The 22,866-nt window shown below is 39.9% G+C and overlaps 1 protein-coding gene across 10 annotated transcripts in view; it reads right to left on the bottom strand.

Annotated features, from left to right (window-relative positions):
* cacna1ba (calcium channel, voltage-dependent, N type, alpha 1B subunit, a) overlaps positions 1-22,866 on the bottom strand; it is a 184,394-nt gene that overhangs the window by 60,980 nt on the left and 100,548 nt on the right. For 7 of the 10 annotated variants that reach the window (XM_075468182.1, XM_075468179.1, XM_075468178.1 and 4 more), the window contains exons 14-20: positions 15,055-15,127; positions 14,859-14,976; positions 14,627-14,694; positions 10,195-10,301; positions 7,020-7,055; positions 4,102-4,854; positions 282-469 (exon numbers count right to left, since the gene is read on the bottom strand). In XM_075468182.1, coding sequence (XP_075324297.1) covers positions 282-469; positions 4,102-4,854; positions 7,020-7,055; positions 10,195-10,301; positions 14,627-14,694; positions 14,859-14,976; positions 15,055-15,127 — 1,343 coding nt within the window. The remainder of the gene's footprint in view (positions 1-281; positions 470-4,101; positions 4,855-7,019; positions 7,056-10,194; positions 10,302-14,626; positions 14,695-14,858; positions 14,977-15,054; positions 15,128-22,866) is intronic. The other 3 variants (XM_075468188.1, XM_075468184.1, XM_075468183.1) reach the window with 1 other exon arrangement.

Here is a 22,866-nt window from a genome sequence, read left to right as displayed (position 1 = left end):
ATCTGGTAAGGATCAGAAGATATTTCCCTGGTATGTGAAACTTCAGACTTGAAATCAGGTATAATTTTTTTTCCATGGTTATATATATATATGCATTCGAGTATTGTTTCCTGGTGTGATTGTTCAAAGAATAACGTTAGATTCAACAAGCCTGTACAAAATAAATTTAAATGCTTATACTTTCAGTAGCTATGAACAAACTACCATGGGTCTATCAGCTGCAATAAAAAATATTTCAGTTATATTCAGTGTACATTATGAAGGCATTAGATAGTACTAACTTTGTACGAGACTGGTCCCTCCAGGTGGGGAGGGGATTGTCACAGGTGGGACATGGATGGAGGTTGGGCCAGTTCGTCTGACATTCCTCTGGTTGTCTGAGTCCTCTTGATGGACAGGTGACCAGCTGGTCCTCACCGAGCCCTGCTGAGGGGAGATGGCAAAGGACTCCCCGGCTGAGTCACCAAACCTGTTCAAAGAGCAAATGTGGCGTCTTACACATTGACATTAAAGTACATTCCCAATATCTGTTGCCGATGGATAAGGGAACCAACTATGATTTTGCTTTTTTTATACCACTGTCATCTAGTCATAACCATAAGGGCTTTGTCAAAAACACACAACCTAAGCTTTTTGACTTACTTTTTAAAATATCCTAAACATGCTGTTGTTACAAGATAATCAACACTATGCTCTTTACCTTTGAGTGATGAGAATGCTTTAATGTGCATATAATATTTTAATATATTGCCACCTTTCATGTGGGTGACCTGGGTTCAAATCCTGACACCCTTGCATGAAAATGTACTACCTCCAGTAGGGGTCCTTAGGCAAGACCCTCTTACCCTACCTGCCTACGATATGTGTGTAAGTCGCTTTGGATAAAAGCGTCTCCCAAATGCATACAAACAAATATCCCTGAATTGAGATAGTCTACAATGGTAGCTTGTATATGACTCAAAAACAATAATTTTAAGTAAATCATGCAAGGAAAAAAAAAAAAAAAAAATCAAGATTTTTAGAAAGTTGCTCTAGGCTACATGGAGCCAGTTCAGCAAATATTTGGGGAGGACTCACATAGTTAAATGGAAATGAACAACAATTTCCCTATTGGTACATATACATCACAAATTTTAATTTTAAGTCATAACGCCTTCAAAGTACTGTTGATGCTGCCACATATCAAGATACTTAATCAGTGTTACTGGATGTAAATTAAGCTTCTTTTACATTTGGGATTGATTAATAAGTCTGTTTAAGCAACACTATCATTCAGAAATGGAGCACCTTTATGTTAAAGTTTTTCATGGCTTCATTAGAGGGAAAAATCATAAAACAGGAAAGTTTAGTGTTGACAGTTACACCTTAGTACAATAATGTTTTACATGGTTAAAACCGCCGTGGCTCAGTGGTTAGAGTTGGTCGTCCAATAACCGGAAGGTTGGCAGATTCGATTCCCACTCTCGCCACTCAAAAAGATTGGTGAAACTGACAGCTGGAGGGGTGTCAGTCCACCTCCTTGTCACGGCCGAGGTGCCCTTGAGCAAGGCACCGTACGCCCATGCTCCCCGGGCTCTGTGAATGGCTGCCCACCGCTCCAGGTTGGCATCTGTCTCTGAGTGTGTGACCCTGTGCATGTGTGTGTCAACAGGTGCCAACCTGGATGGGTTAAAAGCGGAGGACAAATTTCTTTTGTATGCATGACCAATAAATCTGATCTTAATGTTAAAAACATTTTACTGAAAGGCATCAGACAGCTTATTAACCATAAAGCAAACATATTCAGTTACTGCTAGATTAATGAAATGACATCCCTATCTGAAAGGAACTTAAGAGCTTGCCCACATAAAATTGTATATAAATAACATTTACGGAACACCTCTGGTGAAAATCAAGTTTTTGATATCATTTATAGGTCCATGTGGTATAATTTTAATGAATTTTATTTTTAGGATAGAGGACTGAACATGACTGAGCATATCAATCTTGGAACTGCAAGGTTTCATAGCAAACCTAAGAAAGAAATCCAGCCAACGTACAGGATGGGGCTCACTTATCAGAACTGGCAATATCAAAACAACGTTTTTCTAATCATTATTGACCAACTTATCTATCTCCTAGCCGTTTTATTTCAGCACAGTCTAAAAAGCTGCTCTGTTTCTGTTTTCTACTGCATATGTAAATTTGCATGTTTCATTGGCCCTGTTCCAACTGTATTGCTCTGTTGAGTGTACAACAGGTAAAAAAAAAAGACACATTAAACAGCATGCACATACATAGAGTGGAATAGAGAATACAACAGACAGGTACTTACATACTCAAGCTGACATCAACTCGTCGGAGAGAACCTATTTAATTTCCCCCCTTTTTTCTTAAGTGTTGAAAGCAACTGTATTTACATTGAATGAGGATGGTTTGAAGCACAGCTATAGAGCTGCTCCTCCTATGAGATTACAGCTCATCTTTTCTCTCAGATTGAGACCAGTAAAGATTCATCTTGTCAGACACATTACCTGCAATTAAAAGCTTAATTTACTTCTCCCTTCCTGCCCCGCTGAACTAGAACCCTTTCCCTCGTGCTTTCCAAGTTAAACACAATAAAGAAACACATCTTTAGTGATTTCATCACAATGCAATGAACTTTATGTTTTTGTTCATTTTTTTGTAATTACACAGTTTCTTCTTTCCCTTTATGAAATGCACATATGATACCCACAAATTAAATCTGAGTAGCAGCATATCAACTTCACAGATAGTATAGATAAGTTGAAAAGAATCAAATAACTGATGTATCTGGTTGAGACGGATGGCCACCCTCCCTGAGTCTGGTTCTGCCAGAAGTTTTTTCTTCCCACAGTTGCCTCGTGCATGCTCAGGACGGGAGATTGGATCAAAGGGAAGTTTCAGTGCAGTCGGCTGACTTCCTTAGCAACGCAACTTTTCCTTAATTGGCTCTGTATGTATGAATTAGACACATTTGGAATTAAATCAATTGGATATGATTGGATTATAATTGTATTATAATGAATTCGATTCTAATCGGTTTGAATTGGATTGTATCTTTGAGTGCCTTGAGATGACATTGTTGTGATTTGGCACTAAATAAATAAACTAAATTCTATTTAATTTAATTAAACTGATGCTGTCTGGCAGGGCTATGTGATTTGGCCTGAAATAACATCTTTGATTTTTCTTCCCTAGTAACCTTGATTAGCATTTTTAATTGATTTTTTTTTTTTGTATTTTTCTTTGAAAAATAAAATACAAATGACAAAAAAAATATTAAAAGAAAGTTTTGCTTTTACTTCAACGATAGAATAATAATAGCTGAATTATTCCCTTCTGGGATCAATAAATGTATCTCAGTTTCCCTTTGGGCTTAACGTGCAACCAAACACAAGCCAAGAAAACAGTCCCAACCAAACTTTCTTTAAATCCAGTGACATTGTCTCAGACAGCAACAAAGCGCACCTTCAAACTTATCTTAAAATAAAAGTGCCTCCCCATGGCAAAAAAGTCTCAGTTTATGATAACACTTTTATATTTATTATGCTAGATGGGATGTGCTAACAAAAGTAGATCATCTACCTTAATTTGTAACAAAACTAATAAAACATGACTTGTATTCAGTCAAAGTGGAAGTTAAAGAGAAAATACATGTTCTTTTGAATGATTGATTTTAAATATCAAATTGAATTAATCGATAAAATTGCCCATTCCTGCATTGTAAAAGACTTGTAGAGAAATGTTTGCACATCACAAAAAACACCGAAACATTAAATAGAATTGAGAAAATATGCTCCAGCTCCATATGCATTGAAATTTATCATCAATGTTTCATCCCTCAGGGTTTCCCCCAAGATCGCATTTGCTGTATAGGCCACACCCTAGTCCACAAGTAATATTGATTTGATAATTGCATTAAATATCTGGATGAAGAAAACAACAATTTCGATAAAATTGTAGTAGCTATAGTCATGTTTATCTTAAAATAACCAAAAACAGTATAATTAAACAAATGTGAAAAGCTGACCATTAGTGTAAAACAACAGTTTTACTGTTTAAAGAGCAATCACTGGAGGTTTTTCTATTTGTTTTTACCTGTGATGGTGGAGGATCTCTCTCTCATTGGATGCCTCTTCTTCAACTGTGGACTGGCCCCTGGATCCATGAGTGCGATGCCTCCTCTTCTCTCCATTGGCTCCACTATCTCCTCTGCAGTTTCGTCCATCTTTGTGGCGGGATCTTCGCTCTCCTCTTCCTCCAGTGTTCACTTTCCCGTCATCCCATCGGGACAGTCGATGCGAATGATGATGGCGGTGCTCTTTCTCACTTGTGACTACCCCATGTCCAGTGTCATCCACCGAACTCTGATGGTGATACCTCCTGCCTCCCTCTTTGCTGCGGGACCTCTCTTTCTTCCCATCTTTGCTCAGGGTGCAATCGTGTTCTTTGGAGCGGTGGTGATGGACGTGGTGTCTCCCATCCTTACCAGTGTTACTGTTGTCATTGGTCTCCTCTTTTGTTTTGACCCAATCTCTGTATTTGTGGTGTTGGTGATGGCGAACGTGGTGGGAAACTGTATATGGGACGGCAGTACTCTCAAGTTCCTCTGACCGGCAGGGCTTGCGGTGATGATGCTGTTGACCACTGAGCAAAAGCCCATCACAAGGCTCAACAACCAGCGGTCGGTCTAAGTGCGTTTTCATGTCAAGCCTGATGTGGAGAGCTGAGGATTCCTCAGGCTCAAGTTCATTGTATAGAGTCTCACAGCTTGCCTGGTTCTTCCTCCTCAGCTGGTTGGCTCTCTGCTCCCATACAGACATTGCTTTTACTGACCTTTGCTGCTCCTTCCTGTGGGATGAAAAAGGGACACAAAAAGAAAATAACCATGATGTAAAATATTGAACTAACTCTTTTACTCAACATTAACCTTTGGTCTTACTGCCAGTTTGTCATATCTTCAAAGGATACACAGTAAGCCTTTCCAATGGATACAATGACAGATATGGCTTCCTTTGTGATACTATATGCCATATAATGATTACACACAGTTAGGGATGGGAATCGAGAACCCGTTGCCAGTGTTTCAATTCCTTGGAATCGTTTGGCGATTTTGCAAACGATTCCCTTATCGATTCTAGTGGGCGCGAATGACGTCACCACGCAACGTTGCGTGGCGAGTCCAGTGCAGCTAGCAGTCAACAGTAAACATGGCGCCCAAGCGGTACAAACGCTCGAAAGTTTGATTACACATCCCTAAAAAAGACGACAACAGGGCAACTTGCAAAGTGAATATTTCACCAAAGGGAGTAAATACTTAGCCTGGGTGCCAGCCGAACTTAGCCCCGCCCATAAAAGTTTTGGTCGGGAAGTTTGGTCTGGCTCTGCTCAGTTGGGAAATCATTATGCCCGACCATGAATCGGTCGACCCAATCAGATTGCCAGGGCGGGCTTTATACGATGATGGACAGATGATCAACAGGGACATTATCGAGTATGTCACTAAAGAGCTGAACATGGCTGCTGCTGGAGAGCTAGGGTGTGTAGATTCTGCCATCAAGTCTGTTCTACAGGATCTCCACATTGCATTCATTTTGAAAGACGAACAGAGGAACGCGATAAAGGCTTTTATCGATAGAAAAGATGTTTTTGCCGTCTTTCCTACAACAAGTGTGTGTTGCTTAATCTACGTCACATACTACGTTGCTCTGATTGGTTGTAGGTCTATCCAATTGAGCAATGAGGCATTTTTTCTCCTGGTTCGGTTGAAACACGCCCCATACTCAAATCTCTATTGAGCGGCATCAGACTCACATTCTGACTAGAATCGTGAGTATAACGTAGTCAGGCTAGGAAATACTACCAACATGCAATAACTATGAATGAATGATTAACGTCGGTGAATCTGAACCCAGCAACGTTAGCATGTCCTCAGCTAACACTACAGGTAACTAACTAACTAACAAACACTGCCTATCATGTTAGCGCCATTTGCCTCATTGTAAAACCTGCTGTTAGTAACAGTTAAGGTTAAATGAATGCCTTCTCAGGCATTACATTTAGATGAAATCATGAGAGACAGAGCCTGACTGGCTCAGAGCCAGAGGCTGGTGGTACTACCCCCAGTTCACGTCTACCTCCAGCTTCTCCTTTCACCAGAGCAGGGAAGAGTTAAATTAACCAGGCCATGATAGACCAATGTGGACCTCACCGTTGTTGGGTTTGTAAGGGCATGACTCGTGTTACTTCTAAACTAAACAAAGTTGATGCTAATCGACCGGTTTGTTGTCCTTTTTCTCCAAATGAGAATCGATAAGGGAACCGATAAAGAACCGAATCGTTAAGCAGAATTGAAAAATCTTATCAATTCCCATCCCTACACACAGTGCCCCAACATGCTGAATGATTCATAGTATGGTCAAGGTGAAAAGGAGCTTTCAACACGGTAAAGTACTGGTACTCCAATTATTACAGTATACTATGGAAAGAGCTAATTTATGGTTCTCCCTGAGCTAAAGCCAAGCGTGGCTAAATTACCATGTTCTGACATACTACATTTTATAAAATATATGTTCAATACAATATTTTGAAATGGCTCAATGCATGCACTTTTTGTAGTCTGTCATTTGAGAACAGTTTCTTCTCCTGATTTCAGTGTGGGAAATCATGTAAAAATGCCATTAATGTGGTCAAGGTCAATCTGTTGTTGAAAGACAAAATATTATATTATTCCATTTTTGTGCTGCGATTGTGTTGGTAGGTTCTTTGCACTCATCTTCTATAATGAAAAAGCACTCAGTACTATAGTTGTCGAGAACTCTTGCAAGGACATGGACGGACAACAACGATGAACAGAAGAGCCCATAAATGGTGTGAATGACATGAATGCAGGGCATATCTATTAAATTATGTGGTCTCTCTTTCCAGAATGTAAATAATGACAATACGATGATGTGTGTTTTTGGGCACGTAATCATCATTATTGACCACCTTAGCAAATACAGTTGGGTTTTTACCTCAGGAAGTGATGGACTGGGGTGCAGACATAACTCCTACAGTACAAACACATAAAGGGAGCAACATTGAAACAAACAAAAGAAAAGATGACACTCAAAAGGGACACCACTACGTTACATTTAAGGATAAAGGAGCCAAATAAACTTTAGAAAATGATAAAGGAGAAGAACATATATACTGTGGTAGAGATCCAAAGTTTTACAAAAATTAATCTTTTTTTTTTCTGCAAGGAAGATGTAAAATAATGGTGACAGGAAACAGATCCTCAAGAAAGAGTAATTATATATACTTTTACAGTTTTACAGAGCTGTAAAATGCTTCTCCTGCCTAATGGTTTTGTTTTAAAGGATTTTTTTTCTGTATCAAGAGTTTAACTTAAAGGAATGCTGTTATTGCAAATACCTGGAAATTGTCCGTTACAGCTTTTCATGAGATATGACTGAACATTTTAATATTGGAACTGCAGTATATCACAACTGGCGAAAAAGGTGATGCTTCCTATTTGATTCCAGCTCAGTCGCAAAGCTGTTCTGTTTCTATTATGTGTTCACATGTAAATTTGTGTGTATGTCTCATTCAGAATGCATTGCTCTGTTGTGTGTGCCACAGAAAAAAACCCAGACCTGTCCCAATCTAATAACCAGGGTTCCGAAAACAGCTACCCAATCCAGTTATCTCGGAAGGGTTTCATCATCACTCGCTAATTTAGTTTTCTGCACTTAAACAACATTGTGTCCCAAGACTGTTTTATAATCATTGATAGATGGTGTCTGATCTAATGTCCAACAATGAGAGTAAGACCAACGTCCTTCCTGGCAATGAAACTTGGGAATAGGAAATGTTTACATCATACTGCATCTTGCAATTTTGGTCATTCTCCTGAGCATACTGTATCTGCTTACCTTTAGTTTTCTTTGGTTTCTAAAGGGGTATTGTATTTTAATGCCAAGCAGAAAATACGTTGAAAATTAAACAACACCAGTCCACACAGTATGAACTGGCAGGCCGAAATGCTACCTGGCGACACCAGCATTTCTAGACGTCATTGTTTTTTAATTCTTTAATTCTAATTAAAGCTACCTGCTTTTATGAAGTAACAGTTCAAAACAAAACTATTGTAAACAATCTTGATAATCCTAATTTATTAAATTATATCTATAAATTTGTGAACGATTACACCCTATCTGCACCATTACAAACAAATGCAGACTTACACACAGTCAGTATGACAATGTCTGAAAAATAAAATAGAATATCATAGATATACATGCTAAATAGGGTGTAAAACATGTTGTGAAAGGTATTTTTTTTCTTACAGTTTAGGAATTTGACTGACTAACTGGAGGTGTTCTGGGTAAAGAAAAGAATACATATGGATGAGGAGATTAAGGCAAGTTTATCTCTACAGCACAATTCAACAACAAGGTGATTCAAAGTGCTTTACAGATACATTAAAACAGTAGAAATAAAAAGCATGGTTTAAATTATAAACAAAAAAGAAAGAAATAAGAACAATAAATAAAATCAGTAGTCAACATGTGATTAAATTTTGAAACTCAAGCTTCAGATTTGGAGCTTTATTCAAATGCAGCTGAAAATAGGTGTGTCTTCAACCTGAACTTAAATACACTGAGTGTTTCAGCTGATCTGAGGCTTTCTGGGAGTTTGATCCAGACATGTGGAGCTTCTCCATGTCTGGTTCGGACTCTGGGAACTGATAGAAGACCGGATCCAGATGACCTGAGGGGTCTGGAAGGTTCATCCTGGGTCAGGAGGTCCTAGACCATTCAGAGCTTTATAGACCAGCATCAGAACTTTAAAGTCTATTCTCTGATGGACAGGCAGCCAGTGTAAAGACCTCAGAGCTGGACTGATGTGGTCCACTTTTTTGGTCTTAGTGAGGACTCGAGCAGCAGAGTTCTGAATAAGCTGCAGCTGTCTAACTGACTTCTTAGGTAGACCTGTAAAGATGCTGTTACACTTATCAAGCCTACTACTAATGTTTGATTACTGACTAATGTCAAATAGCTATACAATACAGTTGGAAGCCGATTGATGAAGAAATTTTTTTTTTATAAATGAGGTCCATGCCTAAAATAATTCAAACAGTCATAAAAGGTTGAGTAGATACAGAAAAGTAATAAAAGAAATAACTTTTTTTTGTCTACTTCGTCTTAACAAAAAAGGAAAAAAAAAATGACAAAACTTTTAGTAAAACGTTTTCCAAGTAGTGTTTTACAAAGCCCGAATGTTCAGCTTTTAAATAAAACAGTTTTGTGACATATATATATATATTTTTTTTTGGTTTATTACGTGTCTCTGTGTGGCCCTGTGATGGACTGGCGGCCTGTCCAGGGTGTACCCTGCCTCTCGCCCGATGACCGCTGGGATTGGCTCCAGATCAATCATACATATTAGAAGAACTGTAATTTTAACACGCCATCTCCATTTGAAATCAAATGTAGCATGCTTGAAAACACAGTATGTAGAATCTTGGATGTTAAGTTGCAGTATTTGATCAGTGAATATGGTTTGTTTTTATTGCCATTTTATAGAATTCTGAGAAAGCCAATTTCCCTTGACTTCCACTGGGAGGCGCCAGTAGCCAGTAAATGGCGATGCAGGCATTGTAAATAACCAGGGAGTGTCAATGCTCACTCAGACACTCACTGCTCATGTGAAGGGCACGTGCAAGCTGCCTGCGCCCTACACCCCCTAGTGGTAGTTGTCCTATGTGGGGGGAATCCGCAACTAAATGTCCCCTGGGAGCAGCGTGAAACACGCATGAGAAAAAAAAAAAAAAAAAGAACGAGAAATAGAACGGCTCCCGCGCCGCCGCGACTCGGCTCCCTTCGTTCATATCAAAGAGCTGTTCCAAAGAACCGGCTCGTTCGCGAACGTCACAACACTACTCTAAATGCATTAAGAACACATAACTATGTTTAAATAAATAAATGTATTTTGCTATGTTTACTTTTCTAATAATAGTTTCTGCATGATGACAAATTAAAACCCATCCAGCATATCAGTAAACTGATCTTTCACATGAGTAAGAAATTAGAAGGGGGGAAAAAAAGTACCCTGTACTCATGTGGGCCTTTTCTGCATCTGTCGAGTAATTAAGTAAAATGTGAAATTTAAGATAATATCAAACATTAGGGAGGGTGTACTTACGCCGTGATGGAAATGTTAGCCGCTGACATGGGGCTGACCTCCTTTACCTCCTTGGCCTTCTGGAGTGCAAGCTTCTTAGTGATGGCCTCCTCCTGTTCCTCTTCATCCTGGACAGTAAGGGCAAACAAGATACAAGATGGTAGAACATAGACCCCAAGCTCATGTTTTAAAAACACACACTTTTAAAATTAAAAGGAAAAACAGAAAGGGCGGTGATTAGGAGGGGCCATATAACAAATAAAAGGTGAAGCCCAGAGACAATAGTTAGACAATACCAGAACTGTCTCACTGCATGTTTGGCCTGTATTTTGATGTTGGCTAAATAAATTCAATTCAATTCAATTCAGTTTTATTTATATAGCGCCAAATTACAACAAATGTCATCTCAAGGCACTTAAATAGCATAGTCCAATTCAAGTCAATTGGAATTCAATTCATTGTAATCATAATTATTTTCAAAATAATCCAATTCATTCATATAGAGCCAATTCAAAAACTATTTCCTAGCTAAATGCACCCTGCTTGCACTTTGCTTTCTACAGAAGATTATTTTTGACTCCTCTTGCCTCTTGATTCTATTTTTACCACTGATAGAATAGAATACTATTTTTGAGAACTTTCAAGACCAGTGTTTAAACCTATATACCAGTCTGACTGAGGTGGCCAAGAGACAGGGCTTATAGAGGCAATTTCACCATTAATGTTAAATGGGAAAGCATAAGACTACACTGATCAGGTTTAGTGAATTAGATTAGTGTGCAATACAGAAGTGGGTAACATTCATGGGTGAATAAAAGATTTTGGCAAGCTTTAGTTATAAAAAAAGAATTGGAAATAGACTCCGGCTTCCTCCCACTGTCCAAAAACATGCATGTTAGGTGTCTCTAAAATTGTCCTTAGGAGTGAGTGTGAGCGTGTATGGTTGTTTGTCTCGTTTGTCTCTGTGTGGCCCTGTGATGGACTGGCGGCCTGTCCAGGGTGTACCCCGCCTCTCACCCATTGACCGCTGGGATAGGCTCCAGCCCCCCCGCGACCCGACAGACGGATTCAGCGGTATAGAAAATGGATGGATGGATGAATTGGAAATAGAATTTTCTCACAATCTTGACTATCAAACCTAGCCTGGGTGAATCTGTTTCCATGGAGGGTGGGACCTTACTCAGCAACTTAAATTAATTGGAGTTCCCATAACCAATCAGTAATGTTTAGAAAGGACGTAGGTTATGTGCCGAGGTTCATGCTTACTCTCGCGAGGCTCTTGCTCGCGAATCACGCTTCCCACATCCGCTTTCATTACACCGGTACCATTTGATAAATCAAACTTTTCCCAAAGCCAGTTGGAAGGAGAGCTACGACATCCTTGCCACTAACAAAATTGACGAGGCATTCCTCTTGCTCTTGTTTTAATTGTGTAATGCTCTCCAGAGTTGAGACAACTTCATGGATAGCTTCTAGCGTTCTTCCGTCGCCATGTTTATTTCCGCTGCGGTTGAACTACAATTATATGGACTACAATGGACTCCGCGCGTGAGTTCTGCGTCACCACTCGCAACTGTTTGCTGATTGGCAAAACACTGAGCGAACCGAGGTAGGGGGATTTGGCCAGACTATGTGCGGAACCAAAATCTTTGGGTGGAAGTACGTAGGATGGCGTCGCCAGGCTATATCAAACCCACTCTGATGGCTAAATGTTCAAGTTTGTTTCTATCTACAGTCACAGCATTTAATCAAATGTTCACAAATCAACTGTTGCTTCAAATTAAGCAGTCAAAAAAATTCCTCATTTGGCGGTCGGAGGGGTTATTTCCACTACATATTACTATTTTAAAGGAGAACTGCGGTATTTTCAACATTAAGCCTCATTTATGAGTCGTCTGCAATGTTTTAGAACCCCCCTCACCGCTTTTTTGATGTTTACTGCTGTCTCCAGTATTTGCCTAATTTTGATTCTTCTCAACCTGCTTCAGAATGGCAAGTACGGTAAATGTCCAAAAAGGTCCGTAAAAGCACCATAAACGTCCGTTTTCAAAATCATCAACTCACCGGAGTGGTTACTGGTGTGCACTGGTAATCCATATCAGTTGGGGTTCTGGGAGTGTGGTGGTTCTTTTTCCTTCCACCAGGTGGTAGTCAGGAGCACGGTGGCTGAGGCTGGCATCTGACGAGGCACACCTGCAGTAACTTACCATCATCAAGGAGGAGCATTAAAGGAGATCGCTGTCAGTCCTTCGGCGCCTGATTGTTGCCATAAGTGGTACTTCAAGCCTGTGAAATACCTTTTCACAAACCTGTCGAGATACCTTGAAAACTTACTTGTTGTGTTTTTTGCTTCCAAGGTTTTCCTGTTTCCTGAAACCAAGCTCGGACCTTTGTATCCAGTACACAAACCTGAAGACTCTCCCAAGACCTGGACCTGATTAACTACTGGCAGCCTTGCTCTCCTTACTGCTCCCGATCGAACTCTGTCCACTCTCCACCGTGCTCTGGAACACCCCTCTAGATTCAAACCCTCAACCTCCAGAAACCCCTCAGTGTTTATCTGCCCCCCCAAGTGGATCCGCATCTAAAAAACTGTAAGTCTACAGACATCTTCATCCTGCTCAGAAAACCTTTTCCAGACTCGCCTGTGTATCTGTTTCAGTCCCAGTTATTCCTGCAGCCGCTGTGGTGCCAACCCCTGACTGAATTCACTCCCTGGAAAGATCCACTCCATGAAAGACAATTTTCCTCACTTTGAAAATAAACACTTCAAACTATCCGAACTCTTGAGTTTCCTGCATTTGGGTCTGACAAACCAGAGAAAACCATGACAATATCGAATTTCGTTGCGAAAAGTTGCTTATGTCGTGTTTTATTTGGCAGCTCGTTCATGCTCGCACTATTTTCTTTGCGGTGGCGGAGTAATATCAACGAACATCCAGTACAAAATGTCAAATAAAACACGACAGAAGCAACTTTTCGCAACGAAATTTGATATGGATTACCAGTGCACACCAGTAACCACTCCGGTGAGTTGATGATTTTGAAAACGGACGTTTATGGTGCTTTTACGGACCTTTTTGGACATGCACATGACTTGCCATTCTGAAGCAGGTTGAGAAGAATCAAAATTAGGTAAATACCAGAGACAGCAGTAAACATCAAAAGCGGTGAGGGGGGTTCTAAAACATTGCAGACGACTCATAAATGAGGCTTAAAGTGATAGTTCGGAGTAGATTCAACCTGGGGTCATTTGAACCGTGATATCCAGCCAAGTAGCCCACCCGCAGTTTTTTCAATATTGGCTGAACATCAGTGAGTTATCCCGAATAGCTTCGTACAAGCGTTAATGGGACCTGGTCCGTATCTCCAAAATTACCACACTAAAATCACATGCCATGACACCAAACTTCTACAGTAGTACAAATATGGTCTGTACTCTCAAAACGATGCATTTGGAAGTTTGAAAATAGTCCAGGAGTTTATTATTATCAACACAAGCCTGATAGCTTCTCTGCTGCGTCAACGTCACTTCTGGGAGCTTCAAAGTAAGATGAAGGTTGATCTACTACTGTAGACAACAAAGCAAGGCTGCTCAATTTCTCCATTGATAAAATAAATTCACAACTCTACAACATAAAAATTCATAAACCATGTAGAATATAGCATATACTTTGTCTACAGTAGTAGATCAACCCTCATCTTACTTTGAAGCTCCCAGAAGTGACGTCGACGCAGCACAGAAGCTATTAGGCTTGTGTTGATAATAATAAACTCCTGGACTATTTTCAAACTTCCAAATGCATCGTTTGGTGAGTACAGACCATATTTGTACTACTGTAGAAGTTTGGTGTCATGGCATGTGATTTTAGTGTGGTAATTTTGGAGATACGGACGAGTTCCCATTAACGCTTGTACGAAGCTATTCGGGATAACTCAGTAACTCAGCTGATGTTCAGCCAATATCGAAAAAACTTCGGGTGGGCTACTTGGCTGGATATCACGGTTCAAATGACCCCAGGTTGAATCTACTCCGAACTATCACTTTAATGTTGAAAATACCGCAGTTCTACTTTAACCAATGCAAAGTACTTAGTTAACACTAGTTATGTAAAAGAAAAAAACAGTTATGGTGAGGTATTAAAGATTACATGATTTAGGTTAGCAATGATTATTGTTAGGACTTCCCAGCTTACACTAAAACAGTCTATGTAATAACACATGGCATGAAAATATCCTTTTCCTTGACTACAGGTTACCAAGTCCTGTCTGCTAAAGACAAAAAACATGCTAGACATGATGAACCACAAATCCTACAGAAATACACTGATTTGACATTACTTATGAGTATATAAGTAGAATAATAATATTATAATAATTATTATTATTCTCATTAATAATATTAAATGCAGTGAGTGCAAGTGATGCTAAAAAAAAAAAAGAAAAACTGTACCTTAGTGAGCTCCTGGGCATTTGCAAGATTATCAACGGCAATGGCCAAGAACACATTGAGGAGTGTGTCTGGTTGTTTGTGTTGTCAAGAAAAGATCAAATGACTGATAGAGAAAGAACCAATATTCACAGTTGCAGTTGTTTGTTTAGTCAATGATAAAGTCTTTTGCAGTGCTATACGGTTCCCTGACAGCAACAAGAGTGGATTCACTTGGATCAGCAAGGCAGGATACAGTTTCCGAAGAGAGTCAGGACAATGAAATAAATGGAAGAGAACATTCCCCTGTGCACACCCCCCTGTGATTCAATTCCATGGTACATGACTGCATTCCAATCCTCTCCAGTTAGGATCTGCAAGGGAGACACAGGCTGGTTTCTGAGTTCAATTCAACCAGAGTAGTAAAAAAACACGATGGAGTTGACCTTTACCTGGAACACTGTAAGGATGGCTGCTGGAAACGTGTCAAAGTTGGTTGTTGGTGTTTCATCTTCAAAGTTAAACCTGTAGGGAGAAAATAAGTATTTCACTCCAATTAAGCTCCATGGCCACAGCCCAAATTCACCATCATGCCAATCATCTGCTATATGCATTTAAAGCCAATCAACGTTTTTGTAGATCCAATTACCTTACATTTTTTTCTGACCAGGTCACAGAGACCCTGTGTTGATATCTGTAAGCCATGATTTGTGGCCATATCGATGGCTCACACAGAAAGTGCACCAATTCTGGATAACAACATAGTTCCTTGATTATTATTCAAAGGTAAAATATCATGCAGAGTGTATATTTGAATTGTGGTTGCTAATTTTTGAAATAGTCATTGACTTGATTCATCTTTTGTAACTTCTCCTTCCATAGCCCACTAATTGTTACATTTTGCTGCAAAAATTTTGTGAATAAAAAAGGGATTTCAGAGAAATCCATAGTCCTATGTGGTCATCAGGTTTTGGGGACAATATGCCAAAGTACTGGTGATGTTCTGTTGCCCCATATTGCATATGAATGTAGTGTGTTTACAAAACATCAATAAGTCCCTAATATTCTACAAAAAAAGTGAAGTTGTATCCCGATACATTTGAGTATACATCTGAATGGCTTTCATTTTACACCCCTGAAAGTGGATGAGATTAGCTAATGCTGACATTTTGTATCTCGTTCTCCTGTTAGTTAAACATATCTCTTTAAATGTGAGGGATGCATTAAGGTGTGAACAATAACTTTTCTTAAAAATCCATAAATCCCTGAAATTCATTATTGAATCCCTGACCTCTGCGCAGGGGGGCTGCTGAGATTATATGAGAAATTTTGGGCCAAGAGGAGCCGAATGTTTGAATTGAGATAAAGATTGGGCGAACAGCAGCTTATGTGAGACGTGTTTTGTGAAGCAGACAGCTGTGAGCAGCTGGTCGGGCTATTGTGTTGTTGTATTTTTGTGGTAATTAAGAAGGACTAGTCGCTATTGCCCTGGCAGGAAATAAATCGATGAGTTTAAACTGGAATGGTGGATACGCTTTTAGAGCGGGCAGGGTGGCAAATCATCCGTTCATAGTGACGTCATAGAGCCAACGGCCGACCTTTAATGCATTGGGGGTTGGGCTACCATTGGACTAAGGCGCACATTAGTCATTAATATATGTGAAAATTATTTTCACTAGTCAAGGAGTAGACGAATGCTGGTAATTGATTGACTTGCGAACAGAAAAAGTTTGAAGGTGGAATCAATAAGCATTTCAAGAAAACTCCGAAAAGTAAATTCCAGTTCTATAAGGGTACATTTTATATCTGCTTAGAACTCTTTGGAGTTATCCGAGACCTCAGTATAAAGACATTTTGAGAAGAAAACTCAAATTAGTTCATGAATTGACTACCGAACTTATGATAAAAAGGTCACAGCGAAGCTGACAAAGTACACGTCAGCGTTTGTTGCTTTGGTCCTTAGAGACCATATCACAAAGCTTGTAGAGAAAACACATTTTGTATTTCATATATTGCCTACACCAATATCTCCTGAAAAATTAAAAGTCTAAATGAAAGAAATTGATAATTTAAAACTGTGAAGATTTGAACGGTGACTGAAACAAAACTGACCGACTGACTTGAGGTGTGTGTGTGACCGGTCTTTGTCTGACAATGTGTGTGAAATCCTGCTGTTTTATGTGAATCTAAAAAAAAGAAGAAAAGAAAAAAGTTATTTTGCGTGAGAAATCAAGGTTCCAACTCATCTCATCCCTTGACTTCTGAGTATTTTAGTCATTTTGAGTTAACACATAGAGTTAACACAACGTCTTACATATATAATCTTAGGCTAAATAAAAGATTAAGTGAGTGCAGGGCCACTCAGATTTGCTTCATGGTTATAATTTTGAGTTAGGGTGTGTTTCAATTGTTATGTCTTGTTCATAAGATTACAGATTGGGAGGAGTTAATAAGAGCCTGGGAGGCAGGCTTAGAGGTGTGTTCATATTTGATTGGTTAGAATTCACGTGGTTCATTGGAGGCAGGCTTAGAGGTGTGTTCATATTTTATTGGTTAGAATTTACGTGTCCCCGACGTGTTTCATTGGAGGTAGGTTTAGAGGTGTGTTCAGATTTCATTGGTCAAAAAATGTTCATGTCATTGGTCAGAATTGACGTAGCTGTGACGTGCATTGTATCATCTGGATTGCTGGCCCTCATTTATCAAGCCATCGTAGAAAGCATCGTAGATATGAACGGAGAACTCGTCGTACGCAGAGGCTCAAGTGAGATTTACAGAACATGCGCACCACACCAATCCCATCGTAAGACCGAGCGGCTGTTGATAAATCCGGCGGCTGAAATCCATCGTAATTATCCTAATCACGCCTTCTACAAAAGGGGGCTGAGAGGCCGCACCTCTAGAATTTGCGACATGGATAGACGAAAGGCGGCAAAGAAACGCTGCCAACAGCGTTGACAGCTGGGACGGCTGTCAACAGCGTCGGCGATGTAAATCGCAGACCGGACGAGTTATGTATTTTCCCCTACTGTGATGGTCAATAAAATGTGATAAACTCCAGATTAAATGAAATCTAAAATTGAACGATGTTTTACTTTTTCTCCAATAAGATCAGGAAGAAGTGGTCCGATATGAAATTTGCCACCAAAGAAGGTCGCAGCTCTCCGACGCAGCATGTCATAAACAGGGGGGGGGGGGGGCTCCGATCCAGGTTTGGATTTGAGTGCCTTGGAGGAGAGGGTGGCTGGCCTGATCGGAGCTACGTCTTTTTTCCTTGAATAACAGAATGCTTACCAAAAGTCAGAATCGCTGAATAAGTTCCTCTCTCCTCCTGAGCGCTCTTGGCTGTGCAGGCTGGTGGTAGGGATCTCTGGGTACGGGGTCCTCTGGATGTACATCTGGAAATGGCACTCCCTTTTTTTGGGCAATGTTATGGAGAACCCCGCATGCAATAATAATATTGCATACCTTTTCGGGCGTATATAGAAGGGTTCCCCCCGCAGCTGAGAGACAGATCCACCTGCCCTTTAGGAGCCCTAATCTCTCCACAGTGGCACGCGTGCGCGTATGCGTTCGGTGTGAGGGTGCGCGGTTGAATAATGAGCCATCACTCTTCCAATTACGGAGTTGTACTTGTTTAATTTATTTCATTTGCGTTTATGTTTATATTTATGTTGAAGTCAAATAAAACATGGGCCTTCTTTGAAGTGATAAGTCTGTAATTTTAACCTAGAGATTTGTTGCGACTCATGAGGCACGCACTAGTGACGCTGCTGTTTATGTATGCTATTGCAGTCACCGCAAGTCAAAATGGAAAAGTGCGTACACGGCTTCAGACCTGTCGTGGCGATTTCATCTTTCCTGCGCTCACGATGGATTTGATAAATGCCAACCTTTGCGCAGAAAAGAACGTACACACGATCTACGCATGTTTTTCGTCTTACGCAAGTTTGATAAATGAGGGCCATTGTGTATGGATCTGAGCGGAAGCATCTGGGTAGGGCAAAAGTTGGGGCAACGCCTTTAGCCTGAGTCACTTCAAACAGAGTAAGCATTAACTGAGCTTTCGATTAGCAATAAATTAACATTGTTTAGCATTTGTAATACAGCTAGTATTGATTAGCAATAACTAGCATTGATTAGCATTGGTTAGCAATAACTAGCATTGATTAGCGATAATTAGCATTGAGTAGCATAAATTAGCAGTGAATAGCATTGGTTAACAAGAAAGCTAGTATTGATTAGCATTAGTTAGTATTGGTTAGCAATATTTAGCATTGATTTGCAGTGATTAGCGATAATTAGCATTGAGTAGCATAAATTAGCAGTGATTAGCATTGGTTAACAAGGAAGCTAGTATTGATTAGCAATAGTTAGCATTGGTTAGCATTTGTTAGCATTTCGTTAGCAATAATTAGCATTGATCAGAAATACAATTAGCATTGATTAGCAATAGCAATAAGGCAAATATTGGTTTAATTCTTAATTAGCAATAAGTTAGCATTTATTAGCAACAGCAGGAAGCTAACATCAATTGGCATTGGTTAGCAAACATTAGCATTAGCAATAAGCTAATAGTAACCAAACTCCAAACTAGAAATCAAAATAGCAACAAGTTAAATTAGCCTAACATTGAATTACTAACATTGGTTTAATTTTGAAACCAACCTAGAGCATAAGCTTTCAAAGCTAACATAGGCTAACATTAACATTAGCATTGACAATATCCAAGCCAACAATTAGCATAATTAGCAGCATCTAAGCTAAATTTAGCCGAGCATTAAATTAGCATTGATTAGAGTTAGTTTAATTTAAATTGACTTTCAAGAGTTGTTAAACGGAAAAAAAGGGGAAAATAATAATAATAATAAAATAAAATTAGGGAAAAATAAAGGAAAATAAATTAGGAAATAAAAAAGTCAAAAAAGAAGGGAACTAACTAGGTGAAACAATGGATGTAACACCAACAATAACCATCAGCGCCAAGCATCCTGAACATTCCAAAGATATCTCAAAAATGGGAAAAAACTAACAAAAAATAAGTTCTCACCCTGGCCAAAAGGTGGCACTTTCAATCTAGCTGCCTGTAAGATTATGGAACAAAGAATTAAAGTTTACAAACCAAAGGACAAAAGCAAAAAGAGAGAGCTTGAATTAAAAGTTTTACATTTCTTTGAAAATGCAGAGCTATATCCAACACTGCCAGGAGCAGTAAACATACAAGGAGATTCTGAAATGAAAAATCACAAAATATCTCTGGAACGTCCAGAACCACAAATAGCTACATCAAGCAGTTATGGAGCTCCTGAGCCAGACACCGTCTGTAATTCAGATCAGGCAAGGGGACAGCTCCCACAATATCAAAAATCACCAGAACTGGCACCTCCAGTTCAAAAGACATCTCCTGAAGAACATAAGAGTCCAACAGCGTCAGCAGCGAGTTTGATAGAAATGACGCAGGGACAGTATGTGCCGTGGCAGATGCTCGACCTAGCAGGGCTGGTTGCTCGATTGCTTGATGTTCACATAGGTGCAAGCAAATGGATAAGAGCTTTTGAACAAGAAACTGTGGATAAACGGTTGACTGTGGGACACATTAAGGCAGTGTGGGCACTGTGTTTTGGAACTTCTACCATGGAGGGCATTTTGAGACACAGTGAGAATGACTGGATGTTAAGCCACCGAGCTGATGGAACTGATTTTAATGCATATCGAGCTGCACTCTGGAGAGCGTTACGAGCTAAGTTTCCTGTAAGAGTGGACCTAGAAGCATTAAAGGGGAGCCACTGTCAGGAACAGAGAGTCCGGCTGTGTACATTGCACAACAACTGAAGAAATGGACACAAGAGTCTGAGGAAGAAATTGAAAAGAGCCCAGCTTGGGTGACATTGTTCAGAGTTTCCATCAAAGAGGCTCTGCCTGCCCCAGCTCAGGGGAGGCTGGAGGATGTGGTGGGTTTGAATTCAATGTCACATAGGCAATTCCGAGACCACGTGGTGCATGCAGTAGATCAATACAGAAAAGATGAACTAAAACGGAAGGAGCAGGAGAAGGATATGCAAAGGGAACTCGCACGGTTGCAGTTAGAAGAACTGCAAGTGAAGCAAGGAGTACAAAATGAGGCCATGACAGCGGGGGCCGCTGAACAGCCATCTCACACACAACGTTCACAGGGGCAAGTCCATCGTCGACCCTGTCAAAGGTTAAGAAGAGGTGCACCTGGAGGACGAAGGTCCTCGGGAACATGTTGGGCCTGTGGCGAGAGGGGACACTTTGCTGACAGATGTCCGAGAGCACCAGGAAACCTGAATGTTCGGCAGGACCGTGGCCAGTCCCTGCGGGGCGGGGCAAGTGGCCCGGCAGGTCCATGGCGTTCCTCTGGCAGAGGAATCCCAGTATTTCTTTGCATTGACATATAGAGGTAAGAAGTACACTTACACCAGACGTACTCAAGGGTTTAAAAACCGCCCTCAGGTGGGTCACTATCATTATTACAAAACAAAACAAAGTTTCTAAATTTAAATTTAAAAATGTCACTATTACAATATTTCTAAAATTTAAACAAAACAAAGTTTCTAATTTAAATTTTAGCATTGTTAGCCTAAATTAGAGTATCTATTCATCCCATAGGGAACTACTGATATCTCTCCATCCCACTTGGAGGGAGTAAGTAAAGCGCCATGTCCAGAATAAATAAATAAAATTAAAAATAAAACAATTATGATCTTTTTGGGGAAGATTATGCAATAAAATGTGCTTCCTCTGAAAGGAATCATGAAAAATCCAAAGATCAAAGGTTGAAAGCACAACTGGAGTGGACAAACGAGGCTAAGAAAAGGCTTTTAGAATAGATTTTAAAATTCTCTTATTGGTTTTTAAATCTCTGAATAGATTAGCACCTCCGTACATTTCAGAACTACTCACGGAGTATGTTCCGGGTCGAGCTCTGAGATCATCAGGTGCTACTTTACTAAGTGTTCCTAGGATGAAATATAAAAAGACGGGTGAAGCTGCTTTCTGTTTTTATGCACCAAAAATCTGGAACTTTTTACCAGTGCACATTCGTCAGTCAACAGATATTACACACTTTAAAAAGCAGCTAAAAACACATCTATACACCCTCGCCTTCCACTAGTTTTATAGATTTTATTATTATTATTATTATTACTATTTGTATATTGCATTTGATGTTTCTATATTTTATTGGTAAATTCATTTTTATTTTTTATTTTTAATGCTTTGTCTTTGGTTTGTGTCTGTTTCCTCCTCGCTCTGTCCCCCCCCCCCGAGTGACATGTTCTATTGTGCTCTATTTTGCTGTTCTTGTGATTGTTTTACTTTATTGCTTTACTTTTTATATTGATCTTATTTGTTAAGCACTTTGAGCTACATTTTATGTATGAAAGGTGCTATATAAATACATTTATTATTTATTATTATTACTAAGTTAGCCTTTGAAAGTTTGAAACAAAATTTGCGAAAGTCATCCAGAACGGGCAACACTAGACTATGAGAAGCCATTTTTCTTATGTCTCCAATAGACACCATAAGATTTCAGAACTAATAAATCAGAGAAGGTATGTTGTGACTCAGACAGGATGTTTGCAGGTTGTGCATCTTTTGACACATCCAGATGTGAGAATACAGTAGTGTACTACATCGGATCCTGCAGATGTCATTCCACGTGAGTTTGAAGGAGAACCACATGAGCGTGTGTCAGAAGCTGTGAGATACATTAAACTGAGACCTGACTTAGAAGCAACTCCACTTGTGCAGGCTGACGTCACTTATGTTGTGTATGGATCATGTTTGAGATCGTTTGGGTAATCATGCAGGTTTTGCAGTTGTGAAACAGGAAGGTGGAAAACTTTGTGACGGTGAAAGCTGAGAAGTGTGAACAGCCATGTTCGGCACAGTTGGCTGAACTGAAGGCATTAACGGAAGCATGTCTACTGGTGAAAGGTAAGGTTACGAATGTGTACACAGATTCTGCATATGCTCATGATATTTGCTATTTGTTTGAAGCAGTTTTGAAGCAGAGAGGTTTCAGGAGGACAGACGGAAGTCCAGTGCGACATGAGGTCCAAATGAAGGAGCTGATTGCAGCCATGATGCTCCTCGCGAAACTGGCAGTGATGAAGTGTCAAATAATCGTAAAGGTAACGAAATGGTCAGTAAAGGTAATAACGAGGCTGATGAAGCAGCGAAAGTAGCATCAAGAGGCCAGCTGACTGTTTTGGCACCAATAGTGTCACTGGAGCCAG

This window comes from Odontesthes bonariensis, chromosome 6 (genome assembly GCF_027942865.1).
Source record: "Odontesthes bonariensis isolate fOdoBon6 chromosome 6, fOdoBon6.hap1, whole genome shotgun sequence".
Lineage (NCBI taxonomy): Eukaryota > Metazoa > Chordata > Actinopteri > Atheriniformes > Atherinopsidae > Odontesthes > Odontesthes bonariensis.
This window is presented reverse-complemented; position numbering and strand designations above follow the sequence as displayed.